Here is a 24,247-nt window from a genome sequence, read left to right as displayed (position 1 = left end):
AATCTAAACTTTCCCCTGGTACAACTTGAGTCAGTTTCCTCTCATCCTATCCCTTGTTCCGTGAGAGCAGTGCTCAATCCCCAACCAGCTGCACCCTCCTGTCAGGGAGTCATGGAGCACAAAAAGGTCCCCTCTGAGCCTCCTTTCCTCTGGGCTGAGCCCCCCCAGCAGCTCCAGCCCCTTTCCCAGCTCTGGACATGCTCCAGCCCCTCCATGTCAGTCTTGGGGTGAGGCTCTCTTGCAGTGCCTGTATCTCCAGCCTGCCTGTCCTCTGTCCTTTCCCTTGTCAGGAACACAGCCTTGACCAAACTGCTCCATCCTCCATGGAGGGAAGGAGTGAGAGAAGAGGGAAGGTGTAGGGGTTTGGTCTCAAAAACAGGTTCCAATTCCCAGGAGGACCCAAGGCAGGCACCAATGCTCTCCACAGTGGTGACTTTGAATCTGGGGGAGCAGCAGGTCAGGACCACCACCCCTTTCTGGGACTGCCCCATCTCTCATGGGGCAGGTGGGGAGCAGGTGCCCCATTTCTCCAGCCATGCAGTCCTTCAGTAAGTATTGCCTGTTTTTCATCTCTGGTAGGGAATGGAAATGAGGAGGTTATTCTCTGCTGAAACATTCTGGAAAAGTCAGAGCTGAAATCTCTCACTTTTCTCTTCCATCTGTTTATTTTTATCACTTAATAACACGTCTGTCTCGTCAACTATTCCTGACACTGTGGCAAGAAAATCCAACTCAGTGAAGACAGATTTATCAAAGAGACATTAGCTCTTCCTTACTGTGTGACACCACGTCAGCTCTTCTCCTGCACATGAAGTCTGGTCTGTAATTTCAAAGTGTGTCTTCTATCTCTTTGAGGGGGTGATATGACCAATATATTTGAAATTGTTGCTTGTTATGTGAAAGGTTATCCAAACTGTGAAGATAAGAAGCAATTTCAAGTGCTTCAAGGAGTCTCCTTTTTTTGATGTGTTTTTCTCTTCACTGCCACATGATGTTACAGACCTAATTTCAAGAGATTAGTAACAATTGCAAAACAGTAATTGAAATAATCTGTGATAGAGGACAGAACTCTGGGACAGCATGAGAAGTCTGTGCTATCAATAATTTCTCACCATTAATAAGAAAATCGTGGTCTGCAAGCTTCACAGTGACACCAGACCTGCTCCTGCTTCCCCAGGAGGTGCCCAGGTCTCTGCAGAGGTGCCTGAATGAAGGTCAGCAGTGTGAATCTCCTCATGAGTCACCCCAGGTTTATCAGCTTGACAGTGGATGGCTTCACTCACTCACCCCTTTTGTTTCAAACTGTGCTCCTGGCTTCATTCCTGAACCATCCACCTGATGGGGAGGCCTGGAAGAACTGAATCTGAACAATGTGACATTTTCAAATCAGCTCTTTTACCACTTTTTCCTTATTTTCTTGCCCTGTCATGAGTTTTGTTTTATAAGTTTTGAATCCAGCTAAGCTGAACCAATGTCCTTGTTTGCTTTTTGCACAGGGAGCAGGGATATTTCACTGAAACTGAATCTTGAAACTCCCAGTTTGGTGTTCAGAATCCCTCAGAACACATGCATTCTTCTGGGCATATTCTGTAGCACAACCACAGCGTTGGTTGGGAGGGAAATACTCCAAATTTCTGTTGGAAGCAGGACAGTTGCCAGCACTGGGAAAGGAGAGCAGAGCTGTGGATGTCTCCATGTGCAAAACACGATGGATAAAGGCTGTGTGACACACTGGCTGTGAGAGCAGCACCTGGATTTAAAGATTCCCTCCTCACTAGAACCGAGCCTGTCTCTCCCATTTCTGCCTTGTGCATGGTCCTGTTGTGCTCAGAGGAAGTTGACTTCCAGTAGCTGGTGTTCCAGAAGCAACCCTCAGCATTTCAGAAAACAGGTGATTCCCATATCCCATCAGTTCACAAGATCATCCTCTTCACCCCTTGTCCACATGAAAGGCAGCATTAACTTCTAGAGAACTAACCCTTTGGGAAGCTCCTTCCTTCCTTCCTGGGAGTGAATGGCTCCTGAATGCCTTCAGGATCTCTACTGCCTGTATGAGAAACTACTTCTAAAAAAACAGGGAAAGAAGACCAAAACCATGTTGTTGAATCTTGGAATTCCCCTGTGTGTCACTCTACATGTTTTAATACACTGCAAGCACATTCCATCAACAGCACTCTGCCCCTTATGTGGGGTAAGAAATGATCTGGCAGGTTCTGTACACCATGGAAAACCTCTTATTGCAGAAAGTAAGGAGAACCCACCAGCTTCTGAAGAGTAAATTCAGATTTATATCTGTGAGGGAGAAGGATTTGTCCCAAAAAGATGGAAAGAGTTAAGTGAGCTGGTAAATAAAATTACTCAATATTGCCCCATACTGATTTTTTCCCCCTAGAAACACCTCCTGAAATGAAGGACCTGTCTTGTGTTTCTTTCTCTCTATGGTTGAGACTGGAGTGTGGCTGACATGAGACAAATCCACCTTTTCCTTTCTTTGATCACAAAAAATGCCAACTGAAAAGAAACCTTCAGGAATGTGCTGCCAGCAGAAGGGTGCCAGGCTGGGGTGCATCTGCCATGCACGTGTAACACAGCTCCTGACTGCACTTGGGCCCAGATTTTCCAGTAACAGACTAAAATGTCCAAGATTCCCTGATTCCTCTGATTTTCACTGCCTTATTTTCTCAATCCTTTTGGGTACACTTGCCTTGTTTTGTCAGAACTGCCAAACCTCAGCAAATAAGCAGAGAACTGCATCCCAAATGAATTCTGTAGCAGAAGAACATATCAGGCTGTTGTCCAAGATCCTTTCCTTCAACACATCTGCATTAGCAGAGAGGAAAAGAAGGGCATCTATCTAAAAATAAAATTATTGAATATTTAGGTGCTGCTATTTTCATCATACATTGTTTTAAAGCTTCAGTTCACTTGGTGCTTTTTAAAGACTTGGGGGAAGGAAAGCACCTGTATTACCTACAAAAATGGTGCTGTTTGTAGCCTCTGGGCACAGACTGGCCCAGAAACAGAGGAAGTGGAGGGCAAGGGCTTGGAAGGTAAGGAGGCAGAAAGGGGAGGTAAACTGGAGCTGATGTCTTCATCCTGCTTTGTTTGCTGCTGCCTGAGCTCTCCTCTCTTCCCAGCCTTCCAGCTGGCCCTGGAGCCCAAGGTGCAGATCAGAAAGACACGTGGTAGTCTTGGGATGCCTTGTTTGTCCTGGATGCTGGGAGATGGAAACAGAGATTTCCAGGAAAATTTACTGGCACTAAACAGTTTAACCACCGTGAGGGAGTTTGGATTTCACACGTAAAGGTGGGGATGAAGGATCCACAGCTCCATCCCCTCCTACAATGACTCCAGCTGAGGCCCAGGACACAAGTCCACCTTTGGAATTCAGCAAGTTCCCAGACATGACAAACCATGATCTCAGGGAATGAACCACCATGGGAATGTGGTGGTTCCCCTGGGCTTGGCTGCAGGGTCTCCTTGGAGGAGCAGAACTGATGACAGGGACAAGTGCTGTGGTTGGCACCAAGACAGGAGACCACCTAAGCCACCCAAGAGGCACACTCACAAAGCAGATGGACAAATCACAATGAATGAGGACCAGTATTTTATCTACACATTTCACCTGACATCACATAATCCTATCTAGTCACTTGATCTGCCTTCTAAATCCAAACTTCAGTATTTTTAGTTACCTAAAAAAAGAAACAATGCTCACCCAGAAGAGCCTAGAAGCTCAGGCTGGAAGCATGAAACCCCAGCAGATCAATATTAAGTTACATCCTGGCAATTAGAGGGAAAATAAAGAGAGTTAACTCAGAGCCATGCGAAGCTTTGTGCATTAAAAACACCAATAGTGTTTTATTCAGAAAAAATAAACAGCCTTGCTTTGAATGAGATAAACATTCACGTTAGATGACACCTGGCACGATAATGTGAGCCAGGAACAAGCTGTGCCTCAGTGCCTCAACAGCACAGGAGGGTGTGAATAATCCTCGGAGGCAAGAGAGCCCCAGCTCCTCCCAAATGCCTGCTGAGCCACTCCCACTGACCTGTCCCCAGTGGCTGCTGCTGTTGAGCTGATCTTTGGTTCATCCTGAAATTAATTTATTATTTTCTGGTTTAGCTTTAAACTACATCCTCATTATTTAAACTACATCCTCATTTTTTTTTTGAGCTTTAGATTTTTTTTTTTGAGACTTTCTAGTCCACAGCCAGCTGGGGCCCCTCTTCTTTCCCTTGGCTCTACTCACTGTGAGAAGAATAAACACCTCCTCTGTTCTCTTTGGACAGGTTTCCAGCACTTGTAGAATGGTTTATCTGGAAGCAACATTTCAGATTTTTCTATGCTGCAACTGACACCACAGACAGGGATGTATCTTCACTGCTGAAGGAGAGCAAAACTGAGAAAGTTCTGCCTCCAACCTCTTTTAAAGCAAGACTGCTCAGGCATTCTCCCCACCCCACTGCCCTTGACATCTCAAGAAGTTCTGCCCTCCAACCTCTCTCTTCCACAGGACCACAGCAGCCAGAAGGGATCTCCAGTGGTCTCTGGTCCAGCCCTCAGCGAGCCTGGATCACGTCATCGGCACCTTCTGCAGCCCAAAGTGAACTTTCCTCCAAGGATGGAGCCCCCACACTTCCCTAGGGTCACTGGCTGTTACTGAGCAATCAAACATTTATTAGGGAAGCAATCAGGGAGGGGCCTGTGCCCACCCAGGCTGTCCTTTGGGCCCTGCTCACCTGGGGCTCTCCCTGGACAGCTGGTTCTCCATCTAGTGCTTGAGGCTGCCCACAGCACAGACAGGCACACAGACAGAACAATCTGCATTAATAATAACTTTTTTGAACTTATCCTTTCTCAGTCCTGTAGGATATTCTGCACCTGAGAAGAACTGGGAAGTGCAGAGGGCTGAACACCCCCCAATGCCCCTGTACCACTCTGGAAGGGGCAGGTGTCCGTGCACCTGCCTGGACACTATTCCTGGCCCAGTGCAACACCAGCCTCCAATGTAAACTCACACTGGATGGAACATCTGACCTTCCTTTTCCTGGCAAGCTACTGCCTCCCCCCCGCCCTGTTATAAATACATGCTTCAGAAATACATAAATGCATAATTTAACACCTGCTTTGACACAGGCATGGCAAGGAAACCACACTGGGACCCCGTGGAGAGCCCACACTGTTTCACCTGTTCCCTCAGTGCAGCCCTGTGTCCCTTGCACAGGCTGGGGAGATCCAGCAGTCACGGCTGGGATTTGAGCCAGAGGGGTCTGTAGTGTTTGCGGGCTTCTCAATGCAGCAACTTTTGTTTCCAGGCAGAAAACGTCAGCCTGAGCCCTTGCCTTGCAGCAACACCATTTTTTCCTGGCAGTGTTATGACTGGTGGGTGGCTGTGTCCCCTGCCAGACACCACAATGACTCCTTGCTGATCCCAACGCTCCCACGGGACAGGGAACATTCCCAGTGGGAACTGAGGCCCTGCACACCAGAGAGCACAGATAGGAGAAACCTTTCCAAAAAAGCAGCCTTGGCCTCATTCAGACAGGGCTATGCCAAGGCTGGGAAGCAGCTGATGGACTCTGACAGATTTAGCACTCAAACTGAGGCCTCAGTGAAAAGAGCAGCTCTCCAGGCCGAGGCTCAGGGCCTGTCCTGCCCCGGGCCAGCCCGAGGCAGCGCCGAGCAGAGCTGGCCCAGCTCGCTCTCATCGTTCTCCTCGGGCTCGCTGCTGAAGTTGGAGGGGCTGCTGCTGGGCAAGCTGTGGCCAGAGCCTGTGCTCAGGGACCCCTGGCCCTTGGGCTCAGTGCTCTGCCCCAGGGCATCCTGTGGGCACACGCTGCCTGTGCTGGCCGGAGCTGCCTGGGAGTCCTTCCCCTGGCTGAACAGCTGCCTCAGCAGGGATTTCTGCAGGGTCGTTTGCAGGCTTTCACAAGTCCTCTGGTTTGTGCTTGGCTGGGTGTAATGCAGATCCAACTGCAGGACCACATCTGTCTGGAAGGGGAGAACAAAGAACACCGAGTGAATGGGGGAATTGGATTGGAAGCAGAGCTCTCCTAGTGCTGCTGGCAGGAAGGAGCCTTGGCTGGCTGCTGTGCAGGCTCACAGCCCCATGCTGTGGCACAATGGAGCAACACTACTGCCAGAGAAAATGAGCTGTACTTACTCATACAGCTCACTATGCCTGCAGGCCTCAGCCACGGATTTTGGATTTCAGGACCTCTCCTGAAATCAGGCCATGTGGGATCCCATCAGCTCCATCAGGGAAGTGCCACTGCCAGCATCACCCCTGGGGTGGGGGCACGGGGGAGCAGGAGCAGCTGCACCAGGGCCAAGAGCAATGCACAAGGGAGAGGAAAGCATGAACCACTTACAGTGCTCCAGGCCAGGTTGGATGGGGCTGGAGCATCCTGATCTAGTGGAAAGTATCCCTGTTCGATGAGGTTTAAGATCCCTTCCAGCTCAAACCATTCTGGGATTCTATGAACTAAAACACACCTCACACTGTAAAAGCCAACAGCTTTAACCAGCAGTGCTCTACAGGGACCTACTCACAGCCTAGCTCTATTTTAAAATTTTATAAATGATGAAGAAATAAGAGAATAACCACATTTGTGGCAGTCAAACCCCTGAAAACAGACCCCCAGCACAGCACTGTGCCTGAAACACCTGTAAAGGGCAGGGAGAGGTATAATGGAACAAGAAAATTCTGGCAGGCAATACCTGGTCCAGGTCTCCTGTCTGCACTTAAAAGCAAAGCAGAACAGGGAAAGGCTCAGAAAAGAGCTCCAGGAACAAGCAAGAACTGAAAGCACTGCCATATGCTGGAGCACATCACGTACAGAGCAAGCAGAACTTGCTGCAGGCAGATCCAGGCAGCAGCTTGAGAGCAGCACCTGGTGTAAGATCCACTGGCTGTGTGTTAGGGGAGGAAGGAAAATCCAAGTATAAACAAGGTACGTACTGCTGTGTGAGGTGAGACAAGCCAGGGGGGAAGCAATTCTGCTTCTCTCAAGGTCTTTAAATAGTTTGAGGATGTTTTGAAGTGTGCCAAAGAGGCACAGCTTGGATCAGGCTTGGCAGTGTTACTCTGATGACTGGAGATCCTGGCCAGCCCATGAACTCATCTCTCAGGCAAGCACACAGCCTAGTGAGACATTCCTCCACCTGAAATAACTGGGCAGCTCTGACCTCCCTGTGGTTGATGGGGCAGGGAGCAGCCTCCGGGCCAGGCAGCAGAGAAATACAGAACAATCCATGAGCAGTGGTGCCTCTCTGCTCTCAGCAGAGGCTGCTGTGGGTCAGCTTTGATGGCAAAGTCAGGCAGAGGAGACAACACAAAAGCAAAGAGCATCCACAGCTGGGTTCTGCAGCCTGATTGTAAATCAGAAAGATTTTGCTGAGATGGAAAAGGTGAGGTGAAAGGACAGTGCTCTCCTATGGAAACAAGCTGGGAGAGGTGGGAGTGTTCACCTGGAGAAGAAAAGGATCCAAGATAACTTTAGAGGCCCTTCCAGTGCCTAAAGGGGCTCCAGGAGAGCTGGAGAGGACAAGAGGGAATGGCTTCCCACTGCCAGAGGGCAGGGTTAAATGGGATAATGGGAAGGAATTCTTCCCTGTGAGGCCCTGGCACAGCCTGCCCAGAGAAGCTGTGGCTGCCCCATCCCTGGAAGTGTCCCAGACCAGGCTGAACAGGGCTTGGAGCAACCTGGGCTTCTGGAAGGTGTACCTGCCTATGGATGGGGGTGGAACAACGTGACTTTTAAAGGTCCCCCCCTAACCCAAACCAGTCTGTGATTCTCTAAAAGAGGGTAGCTTTTATGCCTTGAAGATAAACAGCTCCTCTTCGGTCTGGATGTGACACTGACACACGGTCAGAGAGGCAGATCCAGCTCCAGCCATGCAGATGGGGACACCAGTTCCATGAGAGTGCAGAGCTGGGGAAATTTGCTGGCTGCTCTCTACCTGAATTTTCTGCAGTGCACAGAGCTGGAAGACACAGTCCAGCTCCTCCCTCTTGTACACAGAGGCCAGCAGAGTCTCCACGTGGTCCAGACAGCTCTCCCTCTGGATGGCCACATCATCCACCTCCTGGGTCAGGAAAACAAGAGGAAATGCAAGGAAAATTCAGCATCAGCATGAAGCATTGAGGCACAACTGCCCATCAAACATGTGCTCAGGGCTTTGATGAATATATTTCCTAGTGGAAATGCTGTGTATCCTAATGGAAGTACTACAAAAAGCCACAGGAATGCAGAGATTTTACACACTTGCCTTGTATGTAATGAGAAGACCACAAGTGTCAGCATATATTGCAGGTGAGACAGCAATGATACACAGAGTATCACCATACATGATCAGAAAGCTTCACCCCATAGAGAGTAACACCACAGCACTTCAGGAGACTGCAAAATAAGAACCTGGAGTGACAGGACAAGAGGGGAATGGCTTCCCACTGCAGGGGCAGGGTTAGCTTAGAGATTAGGGAGAATGTCATCTTCACTGTGGAACTTCCTGCCTGCAATTCAAACCATGACTTACTTCCATGTTGGAAACAACTTTTTGTAAATTTCAAGGCCCGGTAAAATCAACATTTTTGCTTTTCTTGCCTAAACTACAATTGCCTTGCTCCTTCCTTTCATTACTTTGTCTGTGTTTTAGTTGGCACACTTTTTTTCCATGAAGCACAGACCCAAAACTGGACCCAGTGCTCCAGCAACAGCCAGGAGAGCCAGACAGGATCTCACACAAATCTCAGAGCTCTAGTTTGTAACTTTGCCATGGTTTTGTGCCCTGTTTTTGTGGCCTCAGCTGTTTTGGGCTCTGACCAGAACTGGTTCTACACTCACTGCCCATCCCATGCTGATGCTACTTTTTATTCTTGCTCACATGCAGGAACTTGCATCTGCTGAATAACAGCCTTGGGCTCCAATTGTACCTTCAGTTATCCAAATGCTTCAAAAATCTGCTTTGTAGCACCTTGCAGAGACACTCGGTGCTATGGGATCTGCGTATTTAATAAGCACATCAGTGAAAATAAAAACCAATCCCACAGCCCTGATTTTCCAACAAAGCCCAAACATACTCAATCATCCTGCGAGGAGAGTTTTCTCTTAGTTTTAAGTGGAATTTCCTGTGCATCAGTGTGTGCCCATGGCCTCCAGTCCTGGCACTGGGCACTGCTGGGAAGAACCTGGCTCCTTCCTCTTTGCACCCTTCCTGAAGGTGTTTGCAAACCTGGATGAGCTCTTCCTGAGCCTGTCCTTCCACAGGATGAACAGCCCCAGCTCTCCCAGCTTTTCCTCACTAGAGGGAGCCCAGTGTCCCCCGTGGGCATCTCAGGGATCCCACAGCGGGGTGGTGGCTGCTGTGATGTCGGAGGTGGGGCAGGTGACAGTCGTGGAAGGACATGCTGCTGCCTCTGCAGACAGCACTGGAGCTCAGTGGGAGCCAGCTCCACCATGCACTAGGACAAGAAGAGGGGTCTGGCTGTACTGGGGTCCTTTTTGGTCCCCCTGATCCCTCTTGAGACAGCTCCAGAGGCAGGAGCAGGCAGCTGGGTCCCCTTCCCCCGTCACTGATGTGGGGCAAAGCACACAAATACATGCTCACATACACAAGACACAACTTTCATGCATGATGCTCACAAGGGGAAATGATGCTGCAGCTTAGGAATGGGCAGGATCAGGCTCCAAACCTCCTGGATACACCACGCTGCATCAGTGACCCCAGTGTGCTGAGGAGCAGTGTCCCTCCACGAGAAACAAGGGCCAAAAAATCCACCACAAATGAGCTATGCTTCAGGAGGACTACAGAAAACAAGGGAGATAGTTACAGGAAGGAGCAGCAAATTAAATCTGTACAAGTGGGATGGAGACCATCAGTAAAGCCCACACTGGGCACATGGTCTGGGAGGAAAGGCTTGAGAAAGGGTTCAAGAAAGCTGGTACAGCTCAGCTGGGAAGGAGTATATTACTGCATTAAGATATATTAGCACAGCAGGCTAAAGAAGTTAAAAAGCCAGACCTACTTTCTAACACAGAAAACAGAATAGCTCTTGGCCTCAATCACATTAAATGCAATAATTTAATCAGGCAGGCCAGAAATCAATCTGAGGACTGGTTAAAGGCATCCAACTGCTGCCAAATCTTTTTTTGTGATGCATGAGGAGCAAGGCAGGGAATCCACTGAGATGTGGAAGGAGCCTCAAAGAGGTGCATGCAGAGGAGGGGATCCTTTCTCACCTGGGACCAGCCACTCCCACTCCTCAGGACTCAGCCCAACCACCCTCCCCACGTCAGACCCGGGGAAAGCAGCCCAGGAAGGGGACAGGCAGAGCACTCACAGCGAGCTGGCGGAGCAGGAGCTGAGGCTCAGTGATGTGGGCCAGGGGGGGCTGTGGCTTGGCACACACGAACATCAGGTTGGAGAAGAGCCGCAGGAAGCGGAGCTCCACCCGCGCCCCGCACGGGAAGGTCACTGTTCTGCTCGGCAGCTCTGGAAGGGAAATTCGAGCACCATCAGCTCCTCTGAGGCTTCTGTCAACACCTCCCTGCACAGCAGAGTCCCTGAGGGCCACAGGCACCCCCAGCTGCCTGCTCCCCACGCCCTGCATGGCTCACCTTGGCCGTGTCCCCAGTGCTCGGCAGCTGCTCCCAAGGGACAGATGGGGTCTGTCAGGGACCGGGCTTCCTTCAGAGTGTGCTTGATCTCCATCACCTGCTTCCCAGTGACCAGGGGATCACGGCCAATGTCTGTGGAAAGAGTGGGGAGCACAAGGATCACTCCAGGCTCCTTACTGATCTCCCTGCCTTTCAGGCCCTACATTAATGTCTCCATGCTGCTCGGAGGCTACTGAAAGCTCCCATGGGGCACCACCTGTGATTTGGAGCTTAGGGAAGAACAGAGGGCAGGATGGGATGGGATGGGATGGGATGGGATGGGATGGGATGGGATGGGATGGGATGGGATGGGATGGGATGGGGCAATGTGGAGCCACTGCTGACTCTTCTCACCCCTGCCACCGAAACAAGTGTTTTCTAGCTTCTCTTACCTTCTAACACATCCTCCAGCATGTGTGTAACCTTTTTCTCTTGCAGAATGTGTTTCTTCAGGTATTTCATGAAGATCCCAGAGCTGAACTCCCCATCCTGCAATTCATAGGCTTCTGCATCTTCACTCCTGCAAGAGTAAGGGTATTTCTTCAGAGTCCCTGCAGTTCTGCATTGAACATGAAGTCCAAGGTCAGGCTGGGGTGGCCAACTCCATCCAGACTGTACTGGCTGGGTCAGAGTGAGCTGCTCAAGGAATAACACAAAGTGCTTTGGTTGTGCCCCAGAGAGGATGGGCAGGCCACAGGACAGGAAAAAGCAGGGAAGGGAATGGGATAGGCCAGCACAGTCTCCTTTGCCAGCCCAGGTGGGTGACAAAGATGAAAAGCCAGTGGAACTGCACTGGACCAGTAAATAATGCCCAGCATCTCAGGAGGCTTTGGGTGAGCTGCTCATGGGACATCCACCTGGGGAACCAGGCTGAAGATCAGGTGACAGGAGCTGATGTCACCTTCACACACAACTTTTAACTGAAGCACAGGCTGATGGCAGCAGGAAGGACAGAAGTGCCTGAAGGGCACACCCAGCAGATGGAGGGTGAGACCAGAGGGAACATGAAACCTCTCCAGCCTCTGTGCGTGAAAGGATGAGAGGAGACAGGGCTGTGCCAGAGTCTGGTCCTGTGGGAGGCTGCAGGAATGGTGAAGTCACTCACGTGGAATAGCCATAGACAGTGTTTCCCCAGGGCTCCAGGGGCTGCACCTGGGACAAGGCACGTCCTGGGTTGTACCTGGAGAGGAGGCAAAGGCACAAGTCAGTGTTGAGGACATCTGTCAGCTTCACATGTCAAGGACATTTGTCAGGAGACAAATCCTACACATTCCTCATGTCCATCTCTTAGGGGTGGCAGCTCAACTGTCTTTGCTGGGGGTCTGGAACACCCCACGGGCCCTTCCAGACCATGCCCACACCTTTGCCTTAGGGAACCAAACAGGCTATGGGTGATACACCCCCAGATCTCCCTGAGAGACGGGATCAGGACACACACACAAGTCTCAAAGCCCAAAACTGGTCCTGGCACTTCAATCTAGACACAGCTGAATGAGCACAGCCCCTATTATTCCCAAAATCAGGTAGATCCATGGTGACAGGATCTGACTTCCAACAAAAAAGGTATCTTGGTTGCACTGAATGGCTAAACCTTGCCCATCTGACTGCAGCCAGACTGACAGCGTGGGGACAGGCTGCCTCCAGTTCACACCAGTGACTCGGAGCTGTTCCCAGTCACACAGTGACAGAGGCAGTGTAAGTCCATGTAATTCAATTCCAGCACAGTTTCCTGGGGCTGGAGCTGGCACACTAAGGAGAGTAGAAAGGACAGGGGTATTGCCAGCAGCCAGCGTGTGACCTACTGCTGGTGGCACAGTCTGGAGATGTTCAATGGCAGAATTCAACTGGCTTGCGTAAGTTGTCCTAAAGATGATCAGAAGAGAAAACGTGAGAAAGGAGACATGTTTCTAAATCTGAATATTGAGATTTATCTGCTCTTCAATTGCTCTTAATGTAATGCAGAAATCTTTGGTTCCAGGTCCTAGGATAAATCAGGGAATTCCTGGAAAAGGCAATCACATCCACCCAAAATCAGTATATAAATGTATGAGGCTACACACAGGCTCTGTGCTCTGATTCCTCCCCTGCTAAGGCTGAGCATCTGCTCCCACTTGGCACAGGGAGATGTGTTTCTCACCACCCTGGCATTTCTGATGCCAACACATGGGGTGAGCAGAAACCCTGGGTGAGCTCCCTCTTAGCACAGACACAGCTTCATGCATGAGTCTGACCAGGAGGGTGTTGGGAAAGGAGGCCCTGGGAGCCTTGCTTTACACAGCAGTGTAAACACGCACAGCTATGAAATCCAGATGCTTTCCTGAGCTGAAATGGTGACTTCTTGAAAAAAATGAGCTCAAGAGAGAGCTCCTGCCCCAAGATCAGGGATAACACCCACTGCATGAAGTGCTGTGCTTACTGTGGAAAAGGGGAGGTGTGAACTTCATGGAAGGAGGGAGAAAACCAGCTGCACAAGTTTGCCTAAATATAACAGCAGATCTCACACTGCATCCTCTGAGCACCTCTGAGACTCCTTTGAGCAAAGGAACCAGTGGCAATGCCAGGGAAGGAGACAGCAGCTCAAAGGGAGACAGACAGCATCTCAAAAGCTGTTTTACAGATTGTTAACACTTGCACTGGTGGGGCCTGTGCAGCCCCCACACTGCCTCCCCATCACACAGATGGCACACCAGCAGCCCAGAGCTGCACCAGCCCAGCTCCAGCAGAGTATCCATGAGAGCCAGGTGCTCCTGCTTTGCTGCAGGCCATCCCCTGCCTCTGATCATACTGGGGAGGGCAGCCAGGTGCACCAGGGAAGCAACACACTCTGCTCCCAGCAGCCAGCAGGAAGGGACAAAGGGGATGCTCCACTCTGGAGAGTTTAGGGCAGCATTAGGGGACATCAAGCTCCTGCTCCAGAGCTGTGGGACAAATCCCAGCACAGACAGCTTTAAGCTATTCAAAGCAAGCAGCCCCATCACTGCAGCTAAAAGGCATCCAAAATTTATCATCTCTCCAGGGGCTGGCAGCTCTCTCAGGGTACCAAAAGCTCTGTTTTCTTTCCAATTCTTAGCACAGGAACCACAGCACAGAGAGAGAGATATTCTTACATTCACTCTCCAGGTCCTCTCTGACCTGTAAATCTGCCTCAGGAGCCTGAAACAAATGAACTAATGACAGCTTCTACTGCAACAGTCCACCCACCTCTGCTGAAATTGGACAAGTAGTAATTTCCTGCATCAGGATAGAAGTCTGCAGGCCAAGGGAGGATGATGGGTTTTCCACAGAAAGTGGGAAAATGCTGATCCCTGACCTCAGCAGCAGCAGCTTCACAACATGACCACTTCAGAAGGATTTAAGCCCAGCAAAAATGAAGTAGCAGGGCTTAAAACATTTTCCTGTCATGCTGCACTCTTCTCACAGATGTTAACAAAAATGGAGCCAGGAGAAGAGAAGTGAACACTCCCAGCCTGAGCACGTGGGAAATATGGACCAGGAAAGCACACAATCAGCAAGATCAGGTCAGGTGGGTCAGGCTTGAAACACAAAAGACAAACCCCGTGCTGAGTTTCAGCCAACAATTTATGCCAGGCAGAGTCACCCCTCCATAGGCTTGAGGCAACCTGCCTGTATTTGCCAGGCTTCTTCACCTCAAAAAAACAAGGGAGGGTTTCCAGCTCCTTCTCTCCAGCAGATCTCAGACAAGGTCTGCACTAAGACATGACTGACCCATCCCCAGGACACGCTGCAGGACCTGACAACGTGGTTGATTTTATGGCATAGATCAATATCCTCTGGCAGGGGCTCAGCAGCACCATGGGGGCTGTCAAAACCCACAGCTGAGGATGGCTCCCCTCCCACAGCCCTCAGAAAGCCCATCCCAGATAAGGAAGGGGGAAGAGGCCTCTACCATTTCCTGCAGGTGTCCAGCAGGATGATGTTCAGGGCTGTCTGCTGCTGCTGCATCTTCTGGAGGATCCTCTGCACGCTGATGCAGTTCTCAGGGGCATAGGGCTGTGGAGCATCCACAGGGACCATGTAGTTCCTCCCCAGATGTTCATAGCCATGCCCAGCATAGTAGAATATAGCTGGGAACAGGGAGAGGAGAGCATGAATCAGGATGCCAACCTGCAGGTCTGTAACCAGCTCCCCATGGCCACATCCCACCCCAAACTGAAAGGTGCAGGGCACACCTAGACCAGTAGCACCTATGGAACTGGTGAACGTTGACCTCACAATTTCAACTTTTTCCCAATTTATTCCCTTCATTAGTGTTGGAAGCAGCCCCAAGAAGCTCTCCTGTGCTTGTGGATTCCTGCACTGTTTGTCTCCTGAAGGCCCTGGGTTTACACACTTCCAAACCCTCTGTGCTGCAACACCCAGGCTCAGCACCTGCCAGGCTGAATTTCATCCTTGCACCATGTTTTGGTTAGTCCTCAGCTCTCTGAAGGAATAAGGCAACAGAAAAAGATTTTACCAGGATGGAAAATACATTAACAGCCATTTAAATGAGAAGCTCCTCAGTTTCCTAGCTTTGAAGAAGAGACTAACAACTGATTAGGTGATGGGAAACATTCTCCATTTCAAAGGTCTGCCTGTATTCACACACCTATAAACTGGTGAAAAATTAGACACAGGGAGAGATGAGCTTTTCAGAAGTCCAGAACATCAGGACTGTGTGCTTCAACAACCTCAAACCAGACACCAGCCCCATTAGGCAGGGGAGGAGTCAGAGTCACACAGATGCCCATGGGAAGCCCAAAACCCAACAAGAATTATGGATTTTTTTTTACTTGTAGGCACAATGAAACTTAGTAATGATTTCTGCCTTCCCAAGAGATGGCAATACAGCCATCCAGGTGGAAAGCCAGCACTGGGGAACTTGGCATGGCCTAATCTGGGGCTCCTTTCCAACCCTGTGCTCAGTGCAGGGCTGGCACAGGTGTCCCTAAACAGGCTGGAGCTTCTCAAAAGGAGAGTGGCTGGCTACCCCTCCCCAGGACCAATGCCACAGCTTGGGGGATGCTGGTTGGTGAAACCTGGGGAATTGAAATAGGTTAAAAATAGCTCTACAAGGTGACACAGAGAGTTGTGTCACTACAGCTGGGGGACAGTGAAGAGTGAGAGGTCAGAAATGGGAAAAAGCAGCTAGGAGGCAACAGGAGGAGAAATTCTCCACTCAGATTCACTGCCAAAATCCACACTTCAGTGAGTAACCTCCTTCTATTTTCCTTCCACTGCTCCTGCCGCTGCACTTGGCAGGACGCTCACTTTGGTGTGATTCTGCAAGGATGCAGTAACAGGGGCAGGAGCTGAAGGCTGAAAGCATGATCTCATTGTGTGGAGAACGGAAAACATGATCTCATAGTCAAAAAGACCTTGAGTCACCTTTGGTTTCTGTTCTCAGGGGACAATGGAAAGTTTCTCAAATGGCCATTTTCACAGGTGCCCATGAGATTTGGGTTCCTCTTCTGGTGGATCAGCAGCCAGAGACAGCAGGCTCTGATTTGCAGAAGCTTTAAACTTTCGTAGCTTGCAAATCAAAGCCACAGAACCCTCCTCTGAGACTAGAAAAGAGTACAAAAAAGGAAGCCTTCTAGAAAAATTAGATGCAGGTTGAGCCCCTTGAGCCATTGAGCACTGGTGGCTTTTGTCCTTCTGCCTGTACATGCAAGGGAAGTGATGACATCTGTTACCAGGCAGCATCAGTGAGGCTTGGAAAAAATGAAATGTACCAGGAAAGCCCACAATGAATGATTCACTCCTTGAATCTTCTAACTTTTGAGGTCTTGTTCAGTACCTGAATGTACCACCAAGTGCTCCTCATGCCGTAGAAACCACAAAGACTTGTGTTCAAATCAAGATAGGTGAGTTTCACATCACCTGAGCAACTTCTCCAACCTCTCCTGGACTGAATCTCTCCTTCTGAACAGGAAAGTCAACAATTTTCCCAGAGAAGGAAAGGGATGTTTCATTCTGAGTTCTTCCCACATTGTATGAGTCAGAACTGGTCATCACAGAAAAACTTCTGAGTACCAAATTAAAAAGGGGAAGCTCCAAGCACTGCTTATAATGCAGGAAATGTCAGCATGAGGCTGAATAAAGGCGTGGCTCCATATTTCTAGTATTCCACTCACGATTTTCTGCTTGCATTGCATTTCCAACATAATTTTTTTTTATTTGGGACTTTTTAGAATGCTTAAAATAACATCCACGGGGATTCCTCACTTGCCTGAGGGTGCAATAATTAGATCACTTAGAGGATGTTTCAGGAGCTTTCAAAAATCCTGTGAAGCTTTTTTAAGATGAGATCTGGAGGAAAAGCAGCCCAATAATCCACCAGCTCCATACAATGAATTGGACAAACCTTTGGATCATAGGATTACTAGGGCTGGAAAAGACCTCCAAGATCATCAAGTCCAACCTTGGACTGAACCTCACCATGCCCACCAAACCATATCATGCACTGCCACATCCACTTGTTTTTGAACACTTCAGGATCCAGGCCTGGGAGCTGTGCTGGGATGGTCTGGAGATGTGGAAGGAAGTCTCATAAAAGCCTACAGTTCCTAGAGGGACAGTTACAGACACCAAAAAGCCCAACTGTCCTCGTCAGCATAGACCATACAACAAGGGGCAATGAGCACCAACCCATGGAGGTTCATGTTCACCAGTCAGCCCTCTCCTCCCTCTGTATGTGCTCTCCTGACTTCAGCTCTGCTGGCTGCTACACAGGGGGTGGCACCTCCAGATTCCTCAAGCAAGAACACTGGGATGCCACAGGAGCATGTCCAACATGCACAGGGGTGTACAGGACTGGCTGTCACAGGCACCTCTGGGGTCTTTACCAGGCTGCCTGAGCTGCTCCTGGAGCTGCTCTCTCACCACAGCTGGGGCACTCAGCAGGCAGCCTGACCCAATGTCCCACCATTCAGTTAGGATTCCAGCAAATGTGGCAAGAATCCTGAACCCAATCACTGCTGGATCCAGCCCACACTGGGGTTCACTGCCTTCAAAGAATAGCACACCACTCAGCCTGGAGAGTTGTTATGAAAACCTCAACCTAAGCAGGCATTGCCTCACAAACACTCCACTCAGCTGTTGATGTTTTTCCTGACAGCACACAAAATCAATTTTGCCAGGAAGGATCAGAGGGCACGAATGCAGAGAAGCTCTAGAAGTTTAAATAAGGCATGACAATATGAAAGGTTTGCTGCTTCCAAGCCTTTTTTTCTCTCCAGAGCTTTGGAAGGGCCATGGATAAAATGCCTTTTGGTCCTCACATGCCAAGAATGGCAGCTGGGATGACTCTGGCCTGGAAGAGGTAAAGCCTGGGATACAAGGAGATTTCAGAGAGCAACAAGAAAAGGAAGCTGCAAGTGAAGTCATGGGAATATTCTGTCACAGGTGATTTGCTCGGAGTGCCAGGACTGCACGTGGCCCTTCCCACCAGCTCAGCTCCCCAGATGAGTCAGTGCTTCCCAGAACAAGGTGGTTGTGCAGCATTTACCTCGTGGCCAGGTCCCCATCCACTGCACAACCTCCAAACCTCACGCTGAATGCCAGCCTGGAATCATCCCACGCTGACTTTCACTGCCTGGGTGCCACTCAGCTGGCATGTAAGCCTCACAATGAGGTTTGGAAGCAAAAAAAAAAAACACCTGCAAGGGTATCTGTCCTACTGTGAGAATCTCAGGGACCCCAAAGATGCTACATTCACCACCAAATCTGAACACCTGCTTTAAGATCCACAAGCTCTGCTGGTTGGGTTTGTGGTTCAGGAACGCTTCCTAACTGAGCACAGTGCACAATTAAGCACAAAGCCCAACCTCAAAGCCACCTGCAGCTGGAAATGCTCTTCTGCAAAAGGGGTTGTCAGGGGCCCAAATTAGACCTTCAGGAAAGAGAAACAAGGAAATCAAGACCAGATGCAGCAGTCAGGGCCCAAAAGGAGCTCCCCACCTCACACATGAGTCGGGGGGGGGGACAATCAGCCAGTCTCCTCAATTCTTTTATTCAAGGAAAAATCAAAACTTTCCCATTCACTATTGGAAGAACTGGCTCCCCAAAAACTCAGTGTGAGCCCATGCTGTTGGGATTGGAGGTGAGCTACATGTTGGAGAAACATCTGCCAAAACTAAACGACGCATATGCAAAGGCTCCTGCCAAGCCTGGTCTCCTTTGAGACAGCAACATTCAATTTCTTCTCTTTTAATCCAAGAGCTGTTCAGAAAATTGCCTAATCCCTACCCAGCACAGGTGGCTGAGCTGGCTTGCCTTACCATAGACACCCTTGCCCAGGAGCTGCAGGAACTGAGTGACCGCTGTCGCCATCTCAGCCTTGTTCAGATCCAGCAGGGAGACAACCTGGAAGCCCAGATGCTCCAGAAGATGCCTCAGCTCAAACACATCCCTCACAGGAGCCATGAGGTTGGGGTGATGCTGGTAACGGTTGTTGCCCACTAAAAGTGCTATTTTGCCTGTAGCTGAAACAAACACCGAGTGAAAAAGCTGTAAATGCTCAGCAGGAGGCAAGATCTCACCTCCTCCTGCTGCAGTGAGGATATGGGCAATCTAAGCAAGGATAGACTCGAGGCTACTGCAAGCCTGGAGCACCCTCCAGAAAGCCCTTGGCTTTCTGAACACTTTGACAAAATACATAATCATTTTGGCAGAAGGGCTTGAAAAGTTTTCAGTTGACATTCAAAATCCCAGGAATGCAGAGGTTCTGCTCTAGCTGCCCTACTGTGACCACAGGTCTGGCACGTCAGTGTGCATGGGAGGGGGATGCACTGAGCCAGGCTGAGGGGCCCTTCCCCCCCAGGGCTGAAGGAGAGAAACCCATGGCTGCTGCTTTGATTCTAATCCCACCTCCTACTGTAAAGAAAAGGGATTTATGTTGCTCAGTGGTGGTGGGAGCAAGGAACTTTGCCCTGCTCTGAAGAGGTATTTCAAGTAGGGATAATTTGTCATTTGAACAACATTTTTTAAAATCATTTGGCAGGCCCAGAGCTTAAGACTCAGTTACTCATTAGGAATAATCTTACTCCACTTGCTGAAAAAGACCAGGGCTTGGCAGGGAATGGGACTCATTTTATGCTGTACAGCTGTAATCCAAAAGTGCAGAGCCTGTGGCAATGTGGTCATAAAGGCTTGAAGCAGTCTTTGCAGGAAAAGCTCTCCCATTCCTTGTCCTCCCATCCACCCTGGAGCCTGGCTTTTAATTAAGGAAATAATTGCTCAGGAAGAAAAGATGACAGTACTCACCAAAAAACTTTCCAGAGCCTGGACACGTACCTGGGAAAGAAAGAAGGAAATGATAAGCCTGGGTTCAGTAAGCTGGGCCCAGCACCCAGTGCCAGGTGTGAATTCTGCACCAATAGCCCTGACACTGCACAGCTGGATCAAACACACAGAGGATCTGCACAAGCAACATTCCTCATGGAACTCCTTCATAACCTGACTGCTAACCTTAAAGACACTGGTCTGATGCTAGGAGGATTTATGAAATCCAGACTGATTTATGACATCCTGAGCAGCTGGGAAGCAAAGCCTGGAGAAGTGGCACACCAGGGAAGGAGGGTCAACATGGAGAACTCATACCTGATGTGACTCACCTGCTACCTCTGCAGCAAAAGCAAGGGAAACAAAATGACTCAAGGTCAATACAAGCTCCAAAACAAGAGTTTCTCCCCCATAAATGTGCAGTGCAGAGGAAGCTGCCCTGTTTGCTTTTGATGGCAACAATATTCCCAGTTTTTCATATCCCTGCTCTGCCTTTTCCTGTTGTTTTAGCAGTTCTGGCTCAGAAAAGCCACTCACACTTTGGTCCACAAGCTCTCCTGCCTGAGCACTTCCAGTCTTTTAAAATCATTATTACCCTAACAGCTCCAGCTTTTCCTATTTCAATCAGAAATAAATTTAAAAATCCAGACCAGGAGAAAATTCTAGAACCCTAAATGCTTTAAAAGAAGAAATTAAGAATAAATTGCATAAATCTCATGGGTCTTGAAGACCTCTGGTTCCTGAACCAGTGCTGCTGATATACAAGAGATTCCTGAAAAGCTGCAGAAAAAAAACCACTCATTCTTTTCCATCTCCTACAGAGGCACCTGTTGCATGTGAAAGCTCCCCAGCAGTAATACATTGAATCCAACCCAATCTGGTGTCCTTTTCTCACTGTCTGTCCCCCCAGGATGTGTTTTGCCAGCTGTGAGGAGGCAAGCAGAGTGCTGTCTGGCTACACAAGATCAATTTGCACTTTGGAGAAATGTTAAAGCCAGCATAAAAGGCAGGATAAGAAGTTTATGGCATAGAAAAATCTCTAGGTGGAGTAAAGAGCCAGCAAAGTCAGCCTGAGCTATAAGCTATGCCTGAGCCATTCCTGATGCACATAAGGTAAGTCAGAAGGCCAAAGCAGCCAGAAGTGGAGCATGCCTGAGGCTCTGGGAACACATCCTCTCCCTGGGACCCATCACTCACACACCACCAGCCCTGAGCTGCCAGCCCAAGAGGCCTGAACCTTCCCAAATAAACACCATCCACTCCAGCTCTGTATCCAAACACATCCCTTAGTGTCAGTAAGACTGGAAATGAGTATGGCCACAGGAGCCTGCTGTGATTTGGCCTGGAGCTGTGAAAGCAGCACCTTGGCATGGTGTCTTGGCAGGTCTGCAGGCAGCAGCTGAGAGCACTGAGCCTGCCCTTACACAGCAGGTGCCTGACCCACGACAGGGCCCAGCAGCATCCCACCTGCTGGACAGCGCATCACTGCATTTAGGGGCTTTTCCAGCCACTGCTCCCTTTGCTCCCTCAGAGCCCCAGTGTCAAGGAATCCCGTTTATCATGGTCCTTGTCACCTCCAGAGAGCACCAAATTCCTCTGTCCCCTCTAACTGTGTCTCACACCAGGTGACATGCAGCAAAGTGACGTGGGTGGCTCTGCTCACCGACGTGAACGTCCACGGCGTTGGTCCAATGCTCTCCGTGGCTGTTGGAGGCACAGCAGAGGTACGTGCCGGAGTCACTGACCTTGGTGTGGGTGATCTAGGCAGATCAAAAGTTAAATTACATTATTCATGGTGAAAGTATGAAGCTCCATGCCAGGATCTGCTGAAAGCACTCGTGTTCATGGAATAAAAAGTATTTTTCCTGCTGTTTGCAGAGATTTTACCTCACAAAGAATCAGGACAGGGACAAGAACCAGAGCAGTACCAGCTGGTGAGGACTCCGGTTCTCCAGCCCAGGATCCTGCTCAGAGAGGGACTAAAGCCACCACTGAGTCAGGGTGGCCACAGCTCTGTCTATTTAAGCCCTGAACACCTCCAAGCACATTGCTGCCTTTCTGGCTCCAGCACAGCACCAACCACCTCCAAAAACAACCTCTTCTTAGCGCCCAGACTGCACTTTCTCATCAGAATTGCAATGTAAGGCCACCATGTAATACCATCTAAGACCATCTGTAACACCATTGACCACTGCTGAGGAGAGACTGGATGTCTTCTCCTTGTGCCTTTCACATGATGCCCTGGGAGGAAATCTCCTTTCCTGATTCAAGAACACAGCACTGATTTACACTTAGCCAGAGACACAGAATAAAGCCAGCCCCTCTACTGCCTCCCTGACTCTCTTCTGTCAGGACCAAGCACATTTGCTTCTAGGTCTCCAGCAGGCAGACAGGATTCCCACAGCTCCCAGTCCCCAGTCCACAGTCCCCTTCACACACAGACAGTAACTGTTCTCATGTCTCTGCATAAAAGGGCACAAGAGATGTGCTGAGAGCCCTTGACACATCTATGGATTGGTCACCTCTGAGAGAAATATCCACAGTTTTGGAAGAAATCCATAAAACATATTCCCCCTTCACACAGAGTCATCCAGCCAGCTGCCAGAGCAGCAGGGTGATACATGGAGGGCTTTCTCACAACCCTGCAATCAGCTTCTCCCAGCACCCAAAGCTCCTGTACTATCCCCAGAAAACCTTACCCAGAGCTTTTTTCTCTTCTGCTGCTCCAGCAGGTTCCCATTGCGGTACCACTGGTAGCTGGGGGCCGGGACCCCCATGGCAGCACACTGCAGCTGCAGCGGCTGCCCCACCTCCACCCGCTGCTCCCGGGGGTTGAGGACAATGACTGGCTCTCCTTGCCACAGCCGAGGGGGCAGACCTGAAAGGCAGCAAGACAGAATTGGCCCTCCCTCCACAGGGACAGCAAACAACGCCATCTTCAACCATCACTACTGCACCTTTCTCCTTGGGGAGCAGGGAAGCCTTGGGAGCGATGCCTGTGATAGCAAATGCCACACCAAAGCCCTGCCTCTGGCTTCCCAAACCTGATCCTCGCCCTTTCCTGACAAAGGTGAAGTCAACATTCTAAGGAAAACCACACCCCACTTTTGGTCAACTTTAAAGTAGCCAGATGGGTTCTTCCAGTTCCAATACCCAGAATAACTCTGGGAAACCCATGGCAAGCATGAGGTGCAGGTGCACTGGATGGGGCTTGGAGCAACCTGGTCTAATGAGAGGTGTCTCTGACCATGGCAAGGGGCAGTACACAGTGACCTTGAAGGTCCCTTCCAACCCAAACCATTCTGTGATTCCATAATACATCAAGAAGGTAAAAGACAAGCTTGTACCTCTGGCAACGCACTGATGGACCTCTACCTTCACCCAGTCAGAGAAGACAGCATTTCTGTGAAGGTCATTGACTCTGCAGGTGTAGAGCTGGGTCTGCTCTGCAATGATGGGCAGGTCTTGGTTGGTTGCCCCAGGAATCAGGCGGCAGTCAGACTAAAGGGAAAACATAGGCAGTGGGCAGCAATTCCCTCCTCACTGCTGGCAGTAGAAGGCACTAGGATGCCTCTTGTAAGAGCAACAGAAGTGGAAACCCTGATTTCCTCCCCTCCTTCAGCTCCCTCACTGTGTGCAGGGACCCAGCCTGGTGCCATACCCAGGGCCACCCCATCCTTACCTGGTACTGACAAAACCACTGGTACTGCAGCGAGGTACGTCCCTGGGCTCGGCACCGCAGCGTGAAGGAATATCCCACCGGGACAGAGACAGAGACTGGCTGCTCGATTATGGTAATGGCTGTGGAGAAACAGCAGGTGGAGGTGGGAACAACACTGCAGTCACAGCCCAGCATCCCACTCTCAGCCAGTGGCCAGGCATGGTGGGCTTCAAGAGGGACACCCATCCCAGCAGGCAGGGAAGATTGGAAGAACAGGGATGCTCTTGTGGCCAGAAAATGGAGAGATGGATGGATGGATGGATGGATGGATGGATGGATGGATGGATGGATGGTGTGTAGGTGGAGAGACAAGGGGATGGGTGGATGCAAGTATGGATGGGTGGATGGATGACATAGGGCTCTTCTGGGTATTCTCCCCGGCAAGTGCCCGGGAGCTGGCACGGTCACTCTGCCCCGTGGTCGGTCACTCACCTTCCTGCATCGCTTCTCCGGCGGCTCCTCCCCGGCCTGGGCGGCCGCCGGCCGGCCCCGCGGCGGTTCCTCTCCCCGGGACGCGGCGGCGGCACCTGCGGCGAGGGACGGCGGCGCTGGGGCGGGTCGGGCCCGGACGAGGGGCCGCTC

General features: G+C 50.2%; 1 protein-coding gene across 2 annotated transcripts; it reads right to left on the bottom strand.

Moving 5' to 3' along the window:
- Nucleotides 1-3,828: 3,828 nt before the first annotated feature.
- LOC121354487 (mucosa-associated lymphoid tissue lymphoma translocation protein 1-like) lies at nt 3,829-24,217 on the bottom strand. Of its 2 annotated transcripts, XM_041469160.1 has the most exons (14): nt 24,098-24,217; nt 23,627-23,745; nt 23,292-23,445; nt 22,644-22,822; nt 21,608-21,704; nt 19,927-19,956; nt 18,942-19,145; nt 14,570-14,747; nt 11,768-11,842; nt 11,055-11,182; nt 10,624-10,755; nt 10,347-10,498; nt 7,967-8,092; nt 3,829-5,995 (listed from the first exon to the last, which is right to left on the bottom strand). In XM_041469160.1, the coding sequence occupies exons 1-14, from the start codon at nt 24,105-24,107 to the stop codon at nt 5,645-5,647; spliced, it is 1,935 nt and encodes a 644-aa protein (XP_041325094.1). In that variant the 5' UTR covers nt 24,108-24,217; the 3' UTR covers nt 3,829-5,644. The 2 variants fall into 2 exon arrangements, with proteins under 2 accessions (XP_041325094.1, XP_041325095.1); XM_041469161.1 differs by lacking the exon at nt 18,942-19,145.
- Between the last annotated feature and the right edge of the window lie 30 nt (nt 24,218-24,247).

This window comes from Pyrgilauda ruficollis, unplaced genomic scaffold (assembly GCF_017590135.1).
Source record: "Pyrgilauda ruficollis isolate IOZ18807 unplaced genomic scaffold, ASM1759013v1 scaffold23, whole genome shotgun sequence".
Lineage (NCBI taxonomy): Eukaryota > Metazoa > Chordata > Aves > Passeriformes > Passeridae > Pyrgilauda > Pyrgilauda ruficollis.
Note: the sequence above shows the minus strand (reverse complement) of the source record. Positions and strands in the feature narration are given on the sequence as shown.